At 48.1% G+C, this 24,073-nt stretch overlaps 1 protein-coding gene across 1 annotated transcript in view; it reads right to left on the bottom strand.

Moving 5' to 3' along the window:
- The window catches only part of eaf2 (ELL associated factor 2), a 47,270-nt gene extending 23,520 nt beyond the window's left edge, over window positions 1-23,750 (bottom strand). Inside the window, exons 1-3 of the mRNA XM_070875273.1 lie at window positions 23,480-23,750; window positions 8,557-8,651; window positions 696-832 (exon numbers count right to left, since the gene is read on the bottom strand). Of these exons, the coding sequence (XP_070731374.1) occupies window positions 696-832; window positions 8,557-8,651; window positions 23,480-23,582 (335 nt within the window). The 5' untranslated portion in view covers window positions 23,583-23,750. The remainder of the gene's footprint in view (window positions 1-695; window positions 833-8,556; window positions 8,652-23,479) is intronic.
- Window positions 23,751-24,073: the final 323 nt, after the last annotated feature.

Genomic DNA, 24,073 nt, shown 5'->3' with positions numbered 1-24,073 from the left:
GTGGCCCTTACGGCTAAAAGGATCGAGGGGTATGGAGAGAAAGCAGGAAAGAGGTACTGAAGTTGCATGATCAGCCAAGAATGGTGGTGCAGGCTCGAAGGGCCGAATGGCCTACTCCTGCATCTATTTTCTATGTTTCTATGTTTGAACTTGAGCCCGATCTGTCCGCCCTAAGCGCACCTTGCATTGACTGACCGCCTGGGAAATTGGGGCAGTCCAACGATGCCGACAGCAGAGAGGTAAGTAACGAACTCCTAAGATAAGTGTTGCCTTTTCTTTTAATTTTTCTTTTTGCGACTTGTGTTGTGGTGACCTCGGCAATGTTTTTGTGGGGTTTGTTTTGGGGTTACCCCCTCCCACACCACGCACTCCCAGGCCGGCTCTTTAGCTCGGGAGTTTCCCATCCTAGCGCCCAAGAGCGGTGTAGAACGCCTCCCTGAGCTCTGCGCCCCCTGACTCAGGGCCCAGCTGCCCAAACTTACTTACTGTTCCCGGGCGCAAACTTTACCGTCCCGTCGCCATTATCACCCCCAAAACATCAAAGCCGCAAATCCCCTCCCATGCCTGTTAGCAGTCCACAGCCATTGTAAGGCAAGTTTTTTGTTGCAAGCTAGTCCTTGCCCATTGTACAGCAGTACCATGCCACAGAGTGGGAGGGCATGCTCGCATCAACACACGTGCCACGTACCACCCACCTGGTTTTCTTCACCGTGATGTTGCTGCTGAGTTTCTCCAGTCGATACTCCCCGGTGTCGTGATTTACGATGAGAATGCACTCCTTCAGGTAAGGTCTCTTTGAGCCTTTAAACACCGACATGGGTGGCGTTGAACCCTGTTTAAGTAAAGTCGTACATTTCAGTTTGGAAAGAAAGTAAAATCTGTGCCCCTGGGACCAGTCTTTAAGAATGTGGTGTTGTGATCGGGAATGCGCTGGCTGAAAAGGGCGGTGGAAGCAGATTCAGTAGTAACTTTCAAAAGGGAATTGGATAAATACTTGAATAGGAAAAGTCGCAGGACTACGGGGGAAGAGCAGGGGAGTGGGACTCATTGGATAGCGCTTTGAAAGAGCCGGCACAGGCATGATTGACCAAATGGCCTCCTTCTGTGCTCTATGATATGCAGGCTATTGTGAAGTGAATCGAAACACTTGGTGACTGGTTGACACACACAGTTATAAATATGACGAATGAGGCAAAAGACCAAGGTTGGGAAAGAAAGAAAATACTTACATTTATATAGTGCCTTTCACGACTACCGGATGTCTCAAAGCGCTTAACAGTCAATGAAATACTTTTGGAGTGTAGTCACTGATGCAATGTGGGAAATGCAACAGCCCATTTGCACACAGCAAGCTCCCACAGACAGCAATGTGATAATGACCGGATAATCTGTCTTTTTTGTTATGTTGATTGAGGGATAAATATTGGCCCCAGGACACTGGGGATAACACTTCTGCTCTTCTTCGAAATAGTGCCATGGGATCTTTTACTTCCACCTGAGAGAGCAGACGGGGTCTCGGTTAAAGGTCTCATCCGAAAGGTGGTATCTCCGACAGTGCGGCACTCCCTCAGTACTACCCCTCAGAACTGCCCCTCAGACAGTGCGGCGCTCCCTCAGTACCGCCCCTCCGACATGGCTGCGCTCCCTCAGCACTGCACTGGAGTGTCGGCCTAGGTTTATGTGCTCAAGTCCCTGGAATGGGATTTGAACCCACAACCTTCTGACTCAGAGGCGAAAGAGTGCTGTCCACTGAGAGAGCAGACGGGGCCTCGGTTTAACGTCTCATCTGAAAAGTCTCCAAGATCTCGGCACCGCTCCAATTCCGGCCTCTTGCAGCCCCGATTTTAATCGTGCGGCCATCGGCCGCCGTGCCTTCAGATGCCAAGGCCCCAAGCTCTGCAATTCCCTCCCTGAACCTCGGCGCTGTATCTCCATCACGGAAGGAATCTCGCCTATTCTCATCCTAAACAAGGCAAAGGGGCCAAGGCTGGTAGAGCAGAACATGAAAACTGAAAAAGGCAGAAAAGAAAAGGGGAGCTGACAAGTAGTTGGGCAAACCCAGATTGGGTTTCAAAAGCCTGTAGGTTGTTGGAGGAAGGGAAGAGCGAGGGTGGAAAAGAATTCTGTGGATCTGGGAATGAACGAGTGCAATGAATGTTCATTTCCGCACAAAGAGGACGTGGAGACTCGTACCCGTGGCTCAGCAGAGGACAGACAACTAGAGCAACAATGACCACAGTGGAGTTCCAGCCTTAAAATTAAATTCGTACAGTCCATAAAGCAAAGCTGCTGGCAAGTTCATGCCAAGGGCAAATGGCACAAGTAGGGGGCCCTGTAAATGGGGACAATAGCACAGAATCGTAGAGATTTATGGCACAGAAGGAGGCCATTCTGTCCGTGCCGGCTGACAGAGAGCTATCCAGCCTAATCCCACTTTCCAGCTCTTGGTCCGTAGCCCTGTAAGTTACAGCACTTCAAGTGCACATCCAAGTACTTTTGAAATGCGATGAGGGTTTCTGCCTCTCCCACCCTTTCAGGCAGTGAGTTCCAGACCCCCACCACCCTCTGGGTGAAGAAAGTTCTCCTCAGCTCCCCTCTAATCCTTCTACCAATTACTTTAAATTTATATCCCCTGGTTATTGACCCCTCTGCTAAGGGAAATTAGTCATTCCTATCCACTCTATCTCGGCCCCTCATAATTTTATACACTTCAATTTCCCCTCAGCCTCCTCTGTTCCCAAGACAACACCACCAACTTATCCAATCTTTCCTCACAGCTAAAATTCTCCACTCCTGGCAACATCTTCATAAATCTCCTCTGCACCCTCTCTAGTGCAATCACGTCTTTCCTGTAATGTGGTGATCAGAACTTCATGCAGTACTCTAGCTGTGCCATAACTAGTGTTTTACACAGTTCACGCATTACCTCCCTGCTCTTGTATTCTATGCCTCGGCTAATAAAGACAAGTATTCCGTATGCCTTCTTAGCCGCCTTATCTACCTGTCCTGCTACCTTCAGGGATCTGTGGACATGCAACTCCTAGGTCCCTTTGTTCCTCTACACTGCTCAGTATCCTACCATTTATTGTGTATTCCCTTGCCTTGTTAGCCCTCCCCAAATGCATTACTTCACATTTTTAAAGATTGAATTCCATTTGCACTGTTCTGCCCATCTGATCATTGATACCTTCCTGCAGTCGACAGCTTTCTTACATACTATCAACCACACGGCCAATTTTTATGTCCTCTTCAAACTGCTTAATCATGACCCCTACATTTCAAGTCTAAATCATTGATATATACACCATGAAAAGCAGAGGCCCTGCAGACACCACTGAAAACACTAATTGACCATTACCCTTTGCTGCCTGTTAGGTGGATGTTTCAGGCAACAACAACTTATATTTATATAGCGGCTTTACCATAGTAAAGCATCCCAAGGTGCTTGACAGGAGCATTATCAGAGAAAATTTGACACCAGGTGAAACCTTTTGGAACATGCTTAGATAAGAGTGGTAGGCGAATTGCTCAGATGCATTTAAGGGGATAAGTACAAGAGGGAGAATGGAACAGAATGACATGGTCATAGGATCAGATAAACCATTTGGAGTTCTGCGTACAATTCTGGTCGCCATATTATAAAAAGGATATAGAGGCACTGGAGAGGGTGCGGAGAAGATTTACAAGCATGATACCAGAAATGTGAGGGTGTACATTTCAGGAAATGATGAACAGGCTGGGTCTCTTTTCTCTTGAAAAAAGGCGGCGGCTGAGGGGTGACCTAATAGAGGTCTTTAAAATTACGAAAGGTTTTGATAGAGTGGATACAGGGAGAATGTTTCCACTTGTGGGGAGGAGCATAACTAGAGGCCATCAATATAAGATAGTCACGAAGAAATCCAATAGGGAATTCAGAAGAAACCTCTTTACCCAAAGAGAATGGTGAGAATGTGGAACTTGCTGCCACAGGGAGTGGTTGAAGCGAATAGTATAGATGCATTTACGGGAAGGCTAGAGAGCATACGAGGGAGAAGGGAATAGAGGGTTATGCTGATAGATTTAGATGAGGAAAGACGGGAGGAGACTTGTGTGGAATATAAACTCGAGCATGGACTGGTTGGGCCGAGCGGCCTGTTTTTGTGCCGTATATCCTATGTAAAGTAAGGTGGGAGGAGGCTTGTGGGGAGCAGGGCTAGAGTTACCTCTGAAGTGCAGTTATATACTTAATACAAACACAATTAGACTAGTTCACAACATGCTTACAATGGAGGCCCCCAACCTGCGCGAGAACACCAGCGGCAGGTTGGGGCTATAAAAGGAGCGGAGGCCTAGGAGCGGCATGGAAGCCTGCCACTTCAGGTAGCAGCGCGAGCTGGATCAGGAGGGTGGCGGCAGCGAAGAGTGACGTCATCAAGGTCAGGTCGGTGATTGGAGTGTGGGCATATATAGCAGGAGCGGCGAGAGACTGTGGAGGGATGTGATCGGGGCCCAGGGGCAGCACGGGCCCAGCCTGCACCGCGATGTGTGCGCGCACTAGGTCCGTGCAGCAGAGCTAGTCTCCAGTCTTGGATAACCCTCGCCATTGGACCAAGACCTAGCTGTGTCAAGCCCGTTTGCTGGCTGTTGTGCAATGCCCACCACATGTTAAAAAAAATCCACACATAGGAATCTTAGAAACATAGAAAATAGGTGCAGGAGTAGGCCATTCGGCCCTTCTAGCCTGCACCGCCATTCAATGAGTTCATGGCTGAACATGCAACTTCAGTACCACCTTCCTGCTTTCTCGCCATACCCCTTGATCCCCCTAGTAGTAAGGACTTCATCTAACTCCCTTTTGAATATATTTTGTGAATTGGCCTCAACTACTTTCTGTGGTAGAGAATTCCACAGGTTCACTACTCTCTGGGTGAAGAAGTTTCTCCTCATCTCGGTCCTAAATGGCTTACCCCTTATCCTTAGACTGTGACCCCTGGTTCTGAACTTCCCCAACATTGGGAACATTCTTCCTGCACCTAACCTGTCTAAACCCGTCAGAATTTTAAATGTTTCTATGAGGTCCCCTCTCATTCTTCTGAACTCCAGTGAATACAAGCCCAGTTGATCCAGTCTTTCTTGATAGGTCAGTCCCACCATCCCGGGAATCAGTCTGGTGAATAGCAAGAATGTCCTTCCTCAAGTTAGGAGACCAAAACTGTACACAATACTCCAGGTGTGGCCTCACCAAGGCCCTGTATAACTGTAGCAACACCTCCCTGCCCCTATACTCAAATCCCCTCGCTATGAAGGCCAACATGCCATTTGCTTTCTTAACCGGCATGCCAACCTTCAATGACTGATGTACCATGACACCCAGGTCTCGTTGCACCTCCCCTTTTCCTAATATGTCACCATTCAGATAATAGTCTGTCTCTCTGTTTTTACCACCAAAGTGGATAACCTCACATTTATCCACATTATACTTCATCTGCCATGCATTTGCCCACTCACCTAACCTATCCAAGTCACTCTGCAGCCTAATAGCATCCTCCTCGCAGCTCACACTGCCACCCAACTTAGTGTCATCCGCAAATTTGGAGATACTACATTTAATCCCCTCGTCTAAATCATTAATGTACAATGTAAACAACTGGGGCCCCAGCACAGAACCTTGCGGTACCCCACGAGTCACTGCCTGCCATTCTGAAAAGTCCCCATTTACTCCTACTCTTTGCTTCCTGTCTGACAACCAGTTCTCAATCCACGTCAGGACACTACCCCCAATCCCATGTGCTTTAACTTTGCACATTAATCTCGTGTGGAATCTTCCACCCTTCTCGATGTAGTTCAGGATTGGAATATTAGGTCCTTCATTGAAACACCTGTGAACTCATCCTTTTTTGGCGTGGAAGCAAGCCATCCTCGTTTGGAGGGACTGCCTATGATGATGATGACTATGTCAATACTATGTGTGTGTGGAGACATCGTAATTAAAATGGAGCACTTTGAATATATTGATCCTACTTAATTTTTTTGAAGTCATTTATTTTGCTTCCGTTAATCTGCTGGAGAATGAAAATGTTTTGGCATTCCATGACCACACATTCCTATCCAGTGAAACACACGTTAGACACGAGCGTTCTGCACTGCCTCGACAATGGGGGTTGGGGAGGGTGGGAAGGAAGATTTCCTCAGATCGTTTCTAAGCGCAGCGGGAAGAAACTATAGGCTCACTAGTGAAACGGTCACATCAAAGAACACATTTACAATTCTAATAGAAACAGCAAGCTGAGGGAACCTGTTCACTCCGTTTACAACAACTTGTCGATTATATAAAAGGTAGTAAAGAGTGCCAAGATGCTTCACAGGAGCGTTATAAGACAAAATCTGACACCGAGCCACATAAGGAGCAATTAGAACAGGTGACCGAAAGCTTGGTCAAAGAGGTAGGTTTTAAGGAGCGTCTTAAAAGGAGGGAAGAGAGATTTAGGGACGAAATTCCAGAGCTTAGGGCCCAGGCAGCTGAAGGCACGGCCGCCAATAGTCGCACGATTAAAATTGGGCCGGTGCAAGAGGCCAGAATTGGAGGAGTGCAGAGATCTTAGAGGCTTGTAGGGCCAGAGGAGATTATAGAGATGGGAGGGGCGAGGCCATGGAGGGATTTGAAAGCAAGGATGAGAATTTTTAATTTAAAAGCAGGTCGTTAGTTAAAAGTGACCAGAGGAAATCTTCCCCTTTTGTGCCTTAATTCTAACCGTATAACAGGGTATATTTCCATTCACCATGCCAGCCACTGCTATGGCCCCTCGAGTGGGCTCAGATTTGAAGTCTCCTCTCTCGGAGTCTCACTGTCCCTCTGGTTGCAGGCAGGCAGACAGCACTTGTGGCTCCTTCCTCCACAGGCTCAACTCCCAAGTGGCTAAGCCACTCCCACTCAACAGCTCTACAACTATTTTGGGTAGAACAATCAACTGCCCCTTGATTAAAAAGATGTCATCCCAGGTGAAGACATTTTGGACAGTTCTCTGTGCTTTCAGATCAGACTGAAACGCTCAAATTTTAATTTGATTTCAGTTTCTAATAAAAAAGTTAATTTGTCGGTTAAATTAACTTTTTACCAGAAACTGAAATCAAATTAAAATGTGAGTGTTTCAGTCTGGTCTGAAGGCACAGAGAACTGTTCAAAATGTCTTCACCTGGGATGACACCGTGTGGAAGTCTGGAGCCATCAGAAAGAGGAGACCATTATAGGTACAGGAGTAGGCCATTTAGCCCCTCGAGCCTGTTCTGCCATTCAATGAGATCATAGCTGCTCCATGATCTAAATCCTTTGCCCCATATCCCTTAATGCCTTTGGTTAACAAAAATCTATCAATCTCAGATTTAAATTAACAACTGACCCATTAACTGCCGTTTGCGGAAACAAGTTCCAAACTTCGACCAACCTTTGCGTGTAGAAGTGTTTCCTAACTTCACTCCTGAAAGCTTTGGCTCCAATTTTGAGGCTATGCCCCCTAGTGCTCGACTCCCCAACCAGCAGAAATAATTTCTCACTAATCGACCCTATCTGTTCCCTTTAATATCTTGAATAATTTGATCAAATCGCCCCTTAATCTTCTAAATTCTAGGGAATATAACCCTAATTTGTGTAATCTCTCCTTGTAATTTAACCCTTAGAGCCCCAGTATCATTCTGGTAACCCTACCCTGCACTCCCTCCAAGGCCAATATATCCTTCCCAAGATGTGGTGCCCAGAACTGCTCACTGTACTCCAGGTGTGGTCTAACCAGGGATTCTCTCATTAGACTGGGATGGATGTGAACGTGAGCTCCAACACTAAGAGAGTGAGCTACCTCCTGTGACTGTGACTGTCCCTGTCCCCCGCCCTAATAACTCACATTTAATACGCCCTGCCAGCAGATGAATAAGTGAGATGCCAATGTCGGGATCAGTTCATAAGAAGCCGAACTGAAGGGATGAGCACCCTTACACTATGCATCAAATGAAGCCTGGGGGGGGGGGGGGGGGGGTGTTTCCCAATCTAAGCAAGCCTATTGTGCAAGCTCAGACCTGGGTGTGATCCATACTTGGGCGTCAACCTTGGGGAGAGACACAACAAAGAAGCTGGTCCTGCCTGTTGTTTTGAGCTTCTTGCAAAGGTACAATTTATTCATAGGGGCAACACTGACAATGCCATACCGCATGCAAGCCTTCTGCAGAAGAGACAATTGATTCGACGCCATCGCATGAGAAACCTCACAGCACGTAGGGTGATGGGCAGGAGGCCGTACCCACGTCGGGTATATTGAGACAGGCGTCCATACGTGCACCCGAGTGATACAGACTGTGCCAGAATGCTGAGTTTCCGCAAATAATTTGTAACCGAGACCTGTGAGTTAGTAAAAGCAGACATGCAACCTAGAAGAGTGGTCAGTTGAAGTGAAGGTTACAGCTGCCCTTTCATTCTATGCACCTGGATCGTTCCAGGCCACAACTGGGGATGCGTGCCCCATTTCTCAACAGGCAACACATACCTGCATTCGGCAGGTGACTGCTGCACTATGCGTTTTATGCACTTACCTCTATGTTCGGCAATGTGATTGTAATTTGTTCCCCTTTCCCCACTTCGAGATCCCCTTCGCATGCCGTGTCGATGGATGCTGGCTTGAAATCATCTGGAACGGAAACGCAGGCGTCATTTCACAGTGATCAAGGACCCCATCGGACTGCGACCCTTCTGGACAATAAATGGCTCAGAGGGCGATAGGCACTGACTGCCTGGTGCGATACGAAGCCTTGCCGATTGGGAAGAACCCAAGTTCAACGGCTGGCCCATTTATATTATGTTAGCCGACCTCACTGCCTGATGTAACTAGGCTCTCCAATCTTGAGGATGAATAGACATAGAATCATAGAATATTACAGCACAGAAGGAGGCCATTCGGCCCATCGAGTCTGCGCTGGCTCTGTCGAAGAGCAATCCAGTTAGTCCCAATCCCCCGGCTCTTTCTCCATATCCCTGCAATTTTTGTCTCCTTCAAGTACTTACCAATTCCTTTTTGAAGGCTACTATTGAATCTGCATCCACCACCCTATCAGGCGGTGCCTTCCAAACCCTAACCACTCGCTAAGATTTTCCTCAGGTCACCCCTGGTTCTTTTGCCAACTACCTTAATCTGTGTCCTCTGGAGTCAGCAACCCTTCAGCCATTGGAAACAGTGAAGGTTAAAAAAAAAAAGGGCAAAACCGGCTTGGGCCCTTCCCCATACAGGAAAAATGCACCTGTGGGCGTCAGGCTCAGACTCGGCTGTGTGACGTCGCTCCTCCCCAAGTCAAATAGCTCCTAACACTCGCTGGCTGGGCTCATGTGAAGGATGGAAGTCTAGGTCAAGAGGTGCTCCTGTTTATCAAAGGGGCATTTAGCGCCCTCAATCAGGCCAACATCCCCAGCATCGAAGCACTGACCACACTCGACCAGCTCCACTGGGCGGGCCGCATTGTTCACATGCCTGACACAAGACTCCCACAGCAAATGCTCGACTTGCAACTCCTGCACGGCCAAAGATGGGCAGAGGACACCCTGAAAGCTTCCTTGATAAAATGCAACATCCCCACCGACACCTGGGGGTCCCTGGCCAAAGACCACCCTAAGTGGAGGAAGTGCATCCAGGAGGGTGCTGAGCACCTCGAGTCTCGTCGCCGAGAGCATGCAGAAAACAAGCGCAGGCAGCGGAAGGAGCGTGCGGCAAACTAGACTCCCCACCCACCCTTTCCTTCAACGACTGTCTGTCCCACCTGTGACAGAGACTGTAATTCCTGGATTGGACTCTTCAGAACTCACTTTTAGAGTGGAAGCAAGTCTTCCTCGATTGCGAGGGACTGCCTATGATGATGATTTGGAGAAAGAGAGGGTGGTGGAAATTGCAGGGGTGGGGGGGGGGGGGGAAGATCCTGAGCTGGTGAACATTTTTCTGTTTCAGGTGAATTACATACAAAATTGACAGGCAGGAAAAGACCAGCTGATCGATCGAGCCTGCTCCACACCATGGTGGCCACAGCATCGTGACTAAACACTGTTCACCTCTCCCTTGTGTCAGCCGTGGCTCAGTGGGTAGTACACTCGCCTCTTGAGTCAGAAGGTTGTGGGTTCAAGTCCCCACTCGAGGGACTCGAGCACAAAAATCTAGGGAGCACTGCACTGTCGGAGGTGCCGTCTTTCGGATGAAACGTCAAACCGTCTGCTCGCTCAGGTGGACGTAAAAGATTCCATGGTGTTATTTCGAAGAAGAGCAGGGGAGTTATCCCCGCTGTCCTGGGCCAGTATTTATCCCCAATCAATATAACAAAAAGATTATAGAAACATAGAAAGTAAGTGCAGGAGTAGGCCATTCGAGCTTGCACCATCATTCAATATGATCATGGCTGATCATGCAACTTCAGTACCCCATTCCTGCTTTCTCTCCATACCCTTGATCCCTTTAGCCGTAAGGGCCACATCTAACTCCCTGTTGAATATATCTAACGAACTGGCCTCAACAACTTTCTGCGGTAGAGAAGTCCACAGGTTCACAATTCTCTGAGTAAAGAAATTTTTCCTTATCTCGGTCCCAAATGGCTTACCCCTTATCTTGTCATGATCACATTGCTGTTTGTGGGAGCTTGCTGTGAGCAAATTGGCTGCCGTGTTTCCCACATTACAACAGTGACTACACCCCAAAAGTACTTCATTGGCTCTAAAGCGCTTCGAGACGTCCAATGGTCGTGAAAGGCACTATGTAAATACAAGTCTTTCTTTCTTACTTGTACTTCCCGGGAGAGGCGAAAAAGCCAGGGACAATAAGGGAAAAAAAATACACAGGAATATTGGAATATTCCTCTCCGACCCTTTCAGGCTATGGAAACCAGTCCAGGGGATCTCACAGACCCAGTGTTCTCTATAAAGACCTTCTATATGACCCGATCTCTGCCCCAGTCAAGAACCGCTCCAGCTCTCGCGTAAAGGCTGCAGAGTCAGCACCGACCACACCAGCCGGTAACATATTCCAGAAGGATTAGGCTGTATTTAGTTTAGCTCACAAATTCCCAGCATCAAAGCAACAGTTTCCAAGATGGATGGAATTGAGGAATTTGCTCATTTTATTCTCCTCCCGAAGGCACAATATCCTTGCTGGAATACGATTCTGTCGGCACTGCACTCTGTCCAGTCCCTCACCAGATGGAGAGAGATTGAAGATATCGGGGCCATTTCCACTAGAGCACAGAAGGTGGTGATCTAATGTTTAAAGGAGATGATAGGGGCCTGGACATAGTGGATAGTAAGGGCCTATTTCCATTGGTGGAGGGGTCCATTACGAGGGGGCATAGTTTTAAGGTGGTTGTGGAAGGTTTAGAGGGGATTTGAGGGGGGGGCTTCTTGACGCAGAGGGTTGTGGGGGATCTGGAACTCGCTGCCTGGAAGAATGGTGGATGCAGAAACCCTCACCACTTTTAAGAGATGGTTGGATGGGCACTTGAAGTGCAGGGTTACAGACCTGGAGCTGGTAATTGGGATTAGACTGGATGACCTTTTGTTGGCTGTCGCAGATATAATGGTAAGTACTGCAGGGAATAGAATACGGCCAGGGTGATCTGGACTAGTTTCGAGCAGCTGGATGGGTCGGTGAGGAATTTACCCAGATTTTTTTCTCCCTAAATTGGCCTGGGTTTTTAAATCTGGTTTTTGCCTCTCCCAAGAGATCACATGGCTCCGGCTGGGGTGGAGTGTAGAATGTTTCAGTATAAGGGGTGTCGCAGTTGTGTGGGGTGGACTGGTTGGGCTGGATGCTCTTTGCCTTTCCGCCATTGTTCATAGGTTTATATGTAACCTTCAGGGCTGCTGACCGGCTCTTTGTCGGCCGGTGCGGACACGATGGGCCGGAATGGCCTCCTTCTGAGCTGTAAATTTCTATGGTAACTATTTCCTCTGGTGGGGGGAGTCCAGAACAAGGGGGCATCACCTTAAAATTAGAGCTGGGCCGTTCAGGGGTGACGTCAGGAAGCACTTCTTTACACAGCGTAGTGGGAATCTGGAACTCTCTCCCCCAAAAACCTGATGAGTCTGGGGGTCAATTGAAAATAACAAAACTGAGATTGATAAGATTTTTGTTAGGCAAGGTTATGAAGGGTTTCGGAACCACAGTGGGTAGATGGAGTTGAGATACAGATCAGACATGATCTAATTGAACAAGATCAAGGGTCTGATTGTCTTTATAGGAACAGGAGTAGGCCAGAGAGAAGATTTTAAAGCTGTTTTTAAAATGACACAGAGTTTTGATAGAGTGAATGGGGAGAGGGTGGGGTACATGTCTGTTTCCTCTGCTTGGGGGAGTCGGTGACGATTTAACATGGCCACCGAGAGCGAGGAGGGGTTAGAAGTCGCTTTACGCAGAGGGTTGTTGCTTTGCCACAGGCAGAGGTTGAAGCAGAGACCACTGCGCCTTTTAAGGGAAAACCGTACAAATATTTAAGCAAAGGAAGCTGCAGGGCTATGGGGAGAGAGCAGGGCAGTGGGATTAGTTTTGGATTTCTCTAGCAACGTACTGACAGACACAGTCACAAGGGGACAAATTACCTCTTGCTGTGCTGTGTTAGGAGCACTCTCGCCCCGAGTCCGCAGGTTGAAGTCCCACTCCAGAGGCTGAGAATCATAGAACGGTTACAGCACAGAAGGAGGTCATTCAGCCCGTCAAGCCCGTGCCGGCTCTCTGCAAAAGCACTTCAGCTATTCCCACTCCCCCCCCCCCACCCCCCACTATCCCCGTAGCCCTACAAAATGTTTTCCTTCAGATACTTATCCAACTCCCTTTTGAAAGCCATGATTGACTCTTCCTCCACCTCCCTCTCAGATAACGTATTCCAGATCCTAACCACTCGCTGCGTAAAAAAGTTTCTCATGTCGCTTTTGGTTCTTCTGCCAATCACCTTAAATCTGTGTCCTCTGTTTCCCAACCCTTCTACCAATGGGAACAGTTTCTCTCTACCTACTCTAACTAGACGCCTCATGATTTTGAACACCTCTATCAAATCTCCTCTCAATCTTCTCTGCTTCAAGGAGAACAAGCCCAGCTTCTCCAGTCTATCCACGTAATTGAATGGTTCCAGGGAAGTCCCTCATCCCTGGAACCATTCTCGTAAATCTTTTCTGCACCCTTTCTAAGGTCTTCACATCCTTCCTAAAGTGCAGTGCCCAGAATTGGACACAATACTCCAGTTGAGGCCGAACCAGTGTTTTATACAGGTTCATCATAACTTGCATGCTTTTGCTGGAGTTCTTTGAGGATGAACGAACAGGGTGGATGAAGGGGAACCGGTGGGTGTGGTGTATTTGGACTTCCAGAACGCATTTGACAAGGTGTCATATAAAAGGTTACTTCACGGGTTTGGGGGTAATATATTAGCATGGATAGAGGATTGGCTAACTAACAGAGTCGGGATAAATGGTTCATTCCATTGGCAACCAGTAACAAGTGGGATGCTGCAGGGATCAGTGCTGGGACCCCAACTATTTACAATCTATATTAATGACTTGGAAGGAGGGACTGAGTGTAACATAGCCAAGTTTGCTGACGATACAAAGATGGGAGGAAAAGCAATGTGTGAGGACACAAAAAATCTACAAAAGGACATATAGAGGCTAAGTGAGTGGGCAAAAATTTGGCAGATGGAGTATAATGTTGGAAAGTGTGAGGTCATGCACTTTGGCAGAAAAAAAATCAGAGCAAGTTATTATTTAAATGGAGAAAGATTGCAAAGTGCCGCAGTACAGCGGGACCTGGGGATACTTGTGCATGAAACACAAAAGGATGCAGGTACAGCAAGTGATCAGGAAGGCCAATGGTATCTTGGGCTTTATTGCAAAGGGGTTGGAGTATAAAAGCAGGGAAGTCTTGCTACAGTTATACAGGGTATTGGTGAGGCCACACCTGGAATACTGCGTGCAGTTTTGGTTTCCATATTTACAAAAGGATATACTTGCTTTGGAGGCAGTTCAGAGATGGTTCACTAGATTGATTCTGGGGATGAGGGGTTTGACTTGAGGAAAGGTTGAATAGATTGGGCCTCTACTCATTGGAATTCAGAAGAATGAGCGGTGATCTTATCGATATGTATAAGATTATGAGGGGGCTTGACAAGGTGGATGCAGAGAGGATGTTTCCACTGATGGGGGAGACTAGAACTAGGGGACATGATCTTGGAATAAGGGGCCGCCCATTTAAAATTGAGATGAGGAGAAATTTCTTCTCTCTGAGGATTGTAAATCTGTGGAATTCGCTGCCTCAGAGATCTGTGGAAGCTGGTACATTGAATAAATTTAAGACAGAAATAGACAGTTCCTTAACCGATAAGGGGTTATGGGGATCAGGCTTAGAAGTGGAGCTGAGTCCATGATCAGATCAGCCGTTATCTTTTTGCATGGCGGAGCAGGCTCGAGGGGCCGTATGGCCTACTCCTGCTCCTATTTCTTATGTTCTTATGTACTCTGTGCTTGTTGCCTGAAATCATGGGTTCCGGCACTAGGGGGCATCAGGAACCCACTATCAGATTTATATAGCAAACCACCACCAAGTAGAGGCAGCTGATAGGTACTGCAACTGGCTGGCCAATACCCAGTGTACTTCATTCAGAAGGATGCAAACAAACAACGGAACCAGTATCTAAATCCGGACCATCAGGTTTTTGTGTTCGTACAAAGCAAAGAACAAGGAGAAATCAAATCTGCTAGGAAGGTAAACGTAAGAACATAAGAAATAGGAGCAGGAGCGGGTCATTCGGCCCCTCGAGCCTGCTCCGCCATTCAATGAGATCAAGGCTAATCTAGACCTTAACTCCATCTATCCGTCATGGTTCTGTAACCCTTAATACACTTCCCCGACAAAGATCTCGGCGTTGAAATTTTCAATTGACGCCCAGCCTCAACAGCTTTTTTTGGGCGGGGGTGCGCTTATAAAGAGTTCTAGATTTCCATTATCCGTTGTCTGACACCTCGGAAAGGCCTAGCTCGAGTTTTAATGCTATGCCTCCTTCTTCTCAACTACCCCCACCCATTGCCCCCGCAAGACTGCCAAGGCCCCAAGCTCTGGAATTCCCTCCCTAAACCTCTCCAGCTCTCTCTCTCCCTTTAAGACGCTCCTTAAAACCTACCTTTTCCAATATCACAACAACAACAACTTTCATTTATATAGCACCTTTTAACATCGTAAAACGTCTCAAGGTGCTTCTTATGTGGCCCGGTGTCAAATTTTGTTTGGTAATCGCTCCTGTGAAGGGCCTTGGGATGCTCTACTACACTAAAAAGGTGCTACATAAATGCAATTTGTTGTTGCTGAGTGTAGAATTTTCTGCCACACCCCTCTGTTGAAGCACAGCCTGTAAATTCTATTCACAGGGAACTGGATAAGTTGCTCGATGAAAGAATATTAAAAGGTTCTGTGGGGAGCAAACGGGAGGGTGGGATTGGACTCGGGGGTGGGGCACATGTGAAGAGAAACATAAGCTTGATGTGCCAAACGCTTCATTTCTGCACTGCTGCATTCCGTGATCCTACGTTCAAATCAACTTCCCGAGTTATCTGACCTTGTTGCAGCTGTCCAAGGCTCCACCTTGCTGTTTTATCATGCGACGCACACGCATGCACACACAACTTTGCTAAGTTTCAATTCCCACTTTGCAAGTTCACTTGTCCATTTCCAAGTATCATTGAAAGCCTTGAGCCATTCCGGAAAATGTTATTTGCACACTTCCTACGTGACAACAGTGACTGCACTCCTAAAAGTACTGTACCTTGTCGGCTGTACCTCACTACCGCCTCTATCGACCCCTCCGCTGCCTCTTGATTGGCCACGCTGCTTGCCCGACATCCAGTCCTGGATCGAGCAACAAATTCCTGCAACTAAATATTGGGAAGACGAAACTATCGTCTTCGGTCCCCGCAACGAACTCTGCTCTCGAGCCACTGACTCTATCCCTCTCTCCGGCAAAGGTCCGAGGCTGAACGAGAACGTTCGCAACTTTTTTGGCATCTTATTTGACCCCAAGATGAGCTTCTGACCCCATATCCTCTGCATCACCAAGACCACCTACTTCCATCTCCGTAACATCACCTGGCTCCACCCTTGCCCGACCGTATCTACTGCTGAGACCCTCACCCATTCCTTTGTTATCTCTCGACCTGACTATTCCAAAGTTCTCCTCGCCGGCCTCTCATCTTTCACTCTCCATAACCTTGAGCTCATCCAAAACTCTGCTGCCTTTATCCTAACTCGTACCAAGTCCCGTTCACCCATCACCCCTTGTGCTCACCGACCTGCATTGGCTCCCGGCCCAGCAATGCCTTGATTTTAAAATTCTCATCCTGGTTTCAATCCCCTCCATGGCCTTGCCCCGCCCGCCCCCCCCCCCGCCGCCCGCCCGCCCCCCCGCCCCCCCACCCCCGCCCCCACCCCCCCCGAGATATCTGTGCTCTTCCAATTGTATGTCCCTGATTTTAAGCAACAGACACAAGAATTAGGAGCAGGAGTAGGCCATTCTGCCCTGCGAGCATTCAATGAGATCATGGCTGATCTTCTACCTCAACTCCATTTTCCTGCACTGTCCCCAAATCCCTTGATTCGCTTAATATCCAAAAATATAGCGATCTCAGTCTTGACTATGTTCAAAGCCTCAGCATCCACAGCTCTCTGGAGTGGAGAATACCAAAGATTCACTAACCTCATCTCAGGTCTTAAATGGTCGACCCTTTATTCTGAGACTGTGAATTTTGTATATTTCATTGAGATCTCCTCTCATTCTTCTAAACTCTAGAGAATATCGGCCTAGTCTACTCAATGTGTCCTCATATGACAATCCTCCCATCCCAGGAATCAAATTGGTGAGCCTTCGTTGCACACCTTCTATGGCAAGTATATCCTTCCTTAGGCAAGACCAAAACTTACACAATACTCCAGGTGCGGTCTCCCCAGGGCCCTATATAATTACAGTAAGATGTCTTTACTCTTGTATTCAAATCCTCTTGTAATAAAGGTCAACATACCATTTGCTTTCTTAATTACTTGCTGTACCTGCATGTTAACTTTCAGTGATTCATGTATAAGGTCACCCAGATCTCTCTGAACTCCAACATTTCCCAATCGCTCTATTTTTCCTACCAAAGTGGATAACTTCACATTATATTCCATTTGCCATGTTCTTGCCCACTCACTTAGCCTGTCTATATCCCCTTGAAGCCTCTTTGCATCTTCCTCACAACTTACATTCCCACCTAACTTGGATATATTACATTTGGTCCCCTTATCCAAATCATTCCTACAGATTGTGAATAGCTGATACTTGCGGCACCCCACTAGTTACAGCCTGCCGACCCGAAATCGCTCCATTGGTGGCCATGCCTTCAGCTGCCTAGGCCCCAAGTTCTGGAATTCCCGCCCTTTCCCACATTACAACAGTGACTACACTCCAAAAGAACTTCATTGACTGTAAAGCACTTTGAGACGCCCGCTGGTCGTGAAAGGCGCTATATAAATCCAAGTCTTTCTTTCTTAAATCTTTCCACCTCTCTCTCCAGATTTAAGATGCTCCTTAAAACCTACCTACTTGACCAATAGAAACATAGAAAATAGGTGCAGGAGTAGGCCATTCAGCCCTTCGAGCCTGCACCACCGTCCAATATGATCATGGCTGATCATGCAACTTCAGAATCCCATTCCTGCTTTCTCTCCATACCCCTTGATCCCTTTAGCCGTAAGGGCCACATCTAACTCCCTTTTGAGTCCTAATGTGCCTTGGTGGCAAATTTAGTTTGAAAACGGTCCCGTGACTCCACAGTCCCCTCGAGCCGTGTTCTCTGAAGCTACCTCGGATCCAGCTCCTGTTCGCCCGGAAATCGATTCGACACATGGCTCCGCGTGAGCCAGTCCCGAGCCTCAGCTGGCATCGTGTGCTAGAGTCGCACAGAGGGCAAAACTCAGTCTGGAGGAGGCACATTTCCCCCACTCTCTCTCTCTCTCTCTCTCTTCCCCGCCCCCCCCACCCCGAATTCAATAAGACAAGAAGCCAGTTTGAAACGAGCCACTTGAGCAAAATCAGTTTCTGCCACAAGGCTATAATTTGACAGTATCCTGGATAACGTGATCGTCAGACTGCCGGTGGACCGCAAGCAAGTCCCAGGTGGGCAGAGGAAACGCTTCAAGGACACCCTCACAGCCACCTTGAAAAAGTCCACCGACATCTGGGAGTCCCTGGCCCAAGACCGCTCAAAGTGGAGGAAGAGCATCCGGGAGGGCGCCGAACACCTCGAGTCTCTTCGTCGGGAGCACGCAGAAGCCAAGCACAAACAGCGGAAGGAGTGAGCAGCAAACTGGGCTCCCCACCCACCCGCCCCTCCAACCACCGTCTGCCCCACCTGAGACAGAGACTGTAGGTCCCGCATCGGTCTCAGTCACCTGAGAACTCATATTTAGTGTGGAAGCAAGTCATTCTCGACTCCGAGGGACTGCCTAAGAGGAGAAGTACACAGCCACTTGTCCTAATCTAACCACAGGTATCAGTGTCATTTTTTTGTTAAGTCCCTATCAGCTCCTGCATCACTGAATTAGATCAATTATTCATCATTAGACTGACGTTTGTGGTGGGGGGGACTTGGATTAATTTTGTGCAGCATTTTGAGCATAGTGGGTACATCTTATTGAATTACAACAACAACAACTTGCATTTATATAGCGCCTTTAACGTAGTGAAACGCCCCAAAGCATTTCCACAGGCGCGTTATAAAACACAATTTGACACTGAGCCACATAAAGGAGATATTAGTGAAAGAGAGATAGCTTTTAAAAAGCGTCTTAAAAAGGAGGAGAGAGGCGGAGAGGTTTAGGGAGGGAGTTCCAGAGCTTAGTGCCCGAGGCAGCTGAAGGCAGGGCTGCCAACAATGGAGCGATTAAAATCGGGGATGTTCAAGAGGGCGGAATGAGAGGAGCTCAGAGATCTCGGGAGCGGGGGAAGGGGGGGTTACAAGACAGCAATTACCCAAGGACATTTGCCACAAGGAGTATTTTCTGAAAGGCCACACTGAACAGCAAGTCATTCGGAGAAGGACTCCTCCCCCTAAGCCTGGGCTCTGAGCCCAACTATAATACCCTTATGGCTGCTCTAGCTGAGATAAGAACATAAGAAATAGGAGCAGGAGTTGGCCATTTGGCCCCTCAAGCCTGCTCCGCCATTCAATACGATCATGGCTGATCTGATCATGGACTCAGCTCCACTTTCCTGCCTGCTCCCCATAACCCTTGACTCCCCTATCATTCAAAAATTTGTCTATCTCCACCTTAAATATATTCAATGACCCAGCCTCCACAGCTCTCTGGGGTAGAGAATTGCATAGATTTACAACCCTCAGAAGAAATACCTCCTCATCTCAGTTTTAAATGGGCAGTCCCTTATTCTGAGACTGTACCCCCTAGTTCTAGATTCCCCCACGAGGGAGAACATCCTCTCTGCATCTACCCTGTCAAGCCTCTTCAGAATCTTATGTTTCAACATCATCTCTCATTCTTCTAAACTCCAAGGAGTATAGGCCCAACCTTTCTTCATATTACAACTCCTTCATCTCAGGAATCAACCTTATGAACCTTCTCTGAACTGCCTCCAATGCAAGTATATCCCTCCTTAAATACAGAGACCAAAACTGTATGCAGTACTCCAGGTGTGACCTCACCAATACCCTGTACAGTTGTAGCAAGACTTCCCTACTTTTATACTCCATCCCCTTTGCAATAAAGGCCAACATTCCATTTGCCTTCCTGATTATTTGCTATACCTGCACACTAACTTTTTGCGTTTCATGTACAAGAACCCCCAGATCCCTCTGTGCTACAGCACTTTGTAATCTGATGGGCTAAGCAGAGATCAGGATCATGCTTGGAGCTCTGCTGGTCTGTTTGCAGGTCAGTCCCATTACATTTATCCACTGAGCAATCATGTAGAGCACGTACATCCAGTATTTTAATTACTCAACTCATTCTTAAAGCAAACAAAGTGCCAGAGGATATGAGTCAGCCACCCGATACGGACAGTTGAAACCAGGATGCACTCAACAATCTCAGTGCTCTCCTAATTTCCTTTCCCCTTCCTTCTGTTCCTCATTCCTCCGTTACCTCTTACTCTGCCTCCCCCCACAAGTCCTCCTTCCTTCTCCAGTCCTCCTCCTCTTTTCCCTCTCCAAAGCAGAAATGGGGTACTGAAGTTGCATGTTCAGCCATGAACTCATTGAATGGCGGTGCAGGCTCGAAGGGCCAAATGGCCGACTCCTGCATCTATTTTCTATCCAAGTCCTTTTCCTTCTTCTCCATTCCTCCTCTCAAAAAAAAGGTCCCGCTCCCACGTTCCTGCTGCTCAATCTTCATCCAAGTTCTTCATTATTCCTTCCGCTCTCCATTTCGCCTCAAAGCCCTGCCTCCTCTTTCAACAGCAACTTGTATTTATATAGCGCCTTTAATGTAGTGAAATGTCTCAAGGCGCTTCACAGGAGTGTTTCTCAGACTCATGTGCTTCTCCCTAATCACCATTCCTCCAACTCCTTCATTCTTCTTTATTCCTCCTTACTTATTCCATGCCTCCTCCTCCTCCTCATACAAATGCTTCTTTCTATTCTTCCTTCACCATTCCTCATCCAAGTGCTTCTCCCTGATCTTCAAACCTCCTTCCCTATTCTTCTGTCATCATTCTCATCCAAATGTTTCCCCCTGACCTTCGTTCCTCCTCCCCTACCCTATACTCTCTGGAGTTTAGAAGAATGAGAGGTGATCTCATGATATGATTCTGAGGGGGGGGGGGGGGTAAATGCTGAGAGGTTGGTTCCCCCTGGCTGGAGAGTCTAGAATTAGGGGGCAGAGTCTCAGGATAAGGGGTCGGCCATTTAAGACACAGATGAGGAGGAATTTCTTCACTCAGAGGGTTGTGAATCTTTGGAATTCTCTGCCTCAGAGAACTGTGGATGCTGAATCGTTGGGTATATTCAAGGTTGAGACGGATAGATCTTGTGCTCTGGGGAAATCACAGATTTTGTACTCTGGGGAAATCAAAGGATATGGGGATGATCTCTTTGAATGGCAGAGCAGGCTCAAGGGGCCGCAAGGCCTACCCCTGCTAATTCTTATGTTATTGTGTACCAAAGTACTTCTTCCACTTCTCCAAGTCAAAAAGGCTAACAGAATTCTGGCTTTATATCTATGGAACTAGAAAACAAGTTATGCTGCAGTTATACAAAACCCTGGTTAGACCACACCTGGAGTACAATGAGCAGTTCTGGGCACCACACTGTAGGAAGGATATATTGGCCTTAGAAGGAGTGCAGCGTAGGTTTACCAGAAGGATACCCGGACTTCAAGGGTTAAATTACAAGGAGAGATTAAACAAATTAGGATTGCATTCCCTAGAATTTATAAGGATAAGGGGTGATCTGATCGAAGTTTTCAAGATATTAAGGGGAACAGATAGGGTCGATAGAGAGAAATTATTTTTGTTGGTTAGAAAATCTAGGACTAGGGGGGTATAGCCTAAAAATTAGAGCCAGATCTTTCAGGAGTGCGATTAGGAACCACTCCTACAAAGGGTGGTAGCAGTTTGGAACTCTCTTGCAAACGGCACTTGATGCTCGATTGTTTAAATTAAAATCCGAGATTTGATAGATATTTTTCAACCAAAAAGGTATTGAGGCGTTTGGGCCAAATGCAGATATACGAAAAGAAAAAAAGATTGCATTTATATAGCGCCTGTCACGACCACCAGACATCCCAAAGCACTTTACAGCCAATGAAATACTACTGGGAGTCTAGCCACGTAGGAAACGCGGCAGCTATTTTGCACTCAGCAAGCTCCCACAAACAGCAATGTGATAACCAAATAATCTGCTTTTTTGGGGAGGGGGGAAAAAAAAAAAAGAGATGTTGATTGAGGGATAAAATTGGCCAGGGCACCGGAGAGAATTCCCCTGCTCTTCTCTCGAAATGGTGCAGTGGGTTCTTTTACGTCCACCCAAGAGGGCAGACGAGGCCTTGGTTTGACACCTCAACCGAAAGATGGCACCTCCGACCAGTGCAGCCCTACACTAGAGTGCCAGCCTGGATTTTTGCACGAAAGTCTCTGGGGGTGGGAGTTGAACCCACAACCTTCGGATTGAGAGGCGAGAGAGTGCTATGCACTGAGCCACTAGCTGACACACACACCTATATATATATATACACACACAAGAACATAAGAAATAGGAGCAGTAGTCATGCATTTGGCCCCCCTCGAGCCTACTCCGCCATTCAATAAGGTCATGGATGCACCAATGTCAGTGTTCTCTATCAGGCCAACATCCCCAGCATCGAAGCACTGACCACACTTGACAAGCTCCATTGGGCGGGCCACATTGTTCACATGCCCAACACAAGACTACGAAAGCAAGCGCGCTACTCGGAACTCCTACACAGCAAGCGAGCCCCAGGTGGGCAGAGGAAACACGTCAAGGACACCCTCAAAACCTCCTTGATAAAGTGCAACATCCCCACCGACACCTGGGAGTCCCTGGCGCTGAGCACCTCGAGTCTCGTCGCCGAGAGCACGCAGAAAGTAAGCGCGGGCAGCGGAAGGAGCGTGCGGCAAACCAGTCCCACCCACCCTTTCCTTCAACCACTGTCTGTCCCACCTGTGACAGAGACTGTAATTCCCGTACTGGACTGTACAGTTACCCAAGAACTCACTTTTGGAGTGGAAGCAAGTCTTCCTCAATTTCAAGGGACTGCCTATGACAATGACGATGATGATAATGGCTGATCTGATCTTGGGCTCAGCTCCACTTCCCTGCCCACTCCCCATAAACCCTGGATTCCCTTAAAATTGCTCAACGATCCATCTCCGCCTTAAAATATATTCAATGGCCCAGCCTTACACAGCTCTCTGGGGGCAGAAAATTCCACAGATTTACGACCCTCAGGATTAGAAATTCCCCCTTTGGTGGTGGCAGATCCAGCCGTGATCTCATTGAATGACGGAACAGGTTGGAAACATAGAAAGTAGGTGCAGGAGTAGGCCATTCAAATAAGATCATGGGCTGATCATCACCTTGGTACCCCGTTCGTGCTTTCTCTCCATACCCCTTGATCCCTTCAGCTGCAAGGGCCACATCTAACTCTCTCTTGAATCTATCCCAATGAACAGCTCTCTGCGGTAGGGAATTCCACAGGTTAACAACTACTCTGGGTGAAGAAGTTTCTCCTCAACTCGGTCCTAAATGGCCTACCCCTTATCCTTAGACTGTGAACCCCTGGTTCTGGACCTGGACCTGCCCCTATGGTGCCAGGGACCTCCTGCTCAACCAACCTTGCCCATTGGGGGGCTTCACCCCCTTCCCCTGCACTTCACTCCTCCCACGGCTGGGGGGCGCTGCTGCTGCTGCTCCTACAACAACAACAACAACAACAACTCCACTCACATCTGATCGTGTGGAAGCCGCACTTGGGCTGCCGGTCGAAACTGCCGCCCAGCTTCAAAACGTGCTCCTTGCTGTCAAACTGCGAGAGAGTTCCCCCGTTCATCCTCGACCGACCGTCGGACGGACGGACGCCCGCCCCGCGACGGCGGCGGCGACGGCAGCAACTCACACTCACACCACTTTAACCCCCGCGCTCCCGGTCCCCCACTCTTCCCTCCTCAATCGCCGCCCGGCCAAACTTGACGGCTCAGCGAGGCGGGCGGGCGGCAGGGCGGGACAAAGACCCAAGCCCCGCCGCCTTTGCCCGGCCTCCTGTCCTGATTGGCGGGCGCCTGTGACCCCACGCGGAGGCGCTCCCGTTTCTGATTGGTCCGCCCCGCACGTCCATCAGCTTCACGATTGTCAGCCTGTGTCTCTTTCTCTCTCTCTCTCTCTCTCTCTCTTTTGGCCACGCCTCTTTGACGCACGCCGGCGTCGCGCAGACGTCACGTGAGGCCGGCCTGGGCGGCGGCACCCCACCTCACGTGACCAGAGCGTCCCACAATGTAGTTTAATGGCACTATTTCATTTATACTGTTTAATGGCAGTCTTTAA

The sequence above is a fragment of the Pristiophorus japonicus genome, chromosome 3 (genome assembly GCF_044704955.1).
Source record: "Pristiophorus japonicus isolate sPriJap1 chromosome 3, sPriJap1.hap1, whole genome shotgun sequence".
NCBI classification, from domain to species: domain Eukaryota; kingdom Metazoa; phylum Chordata; class Chondrichthyes; family Pristiophoridae; genus Pristiophorus; species Pristiophorus japonicus.
This window is presented reverse-complemented; position numbering and strand designations above follow the sequence as displayed.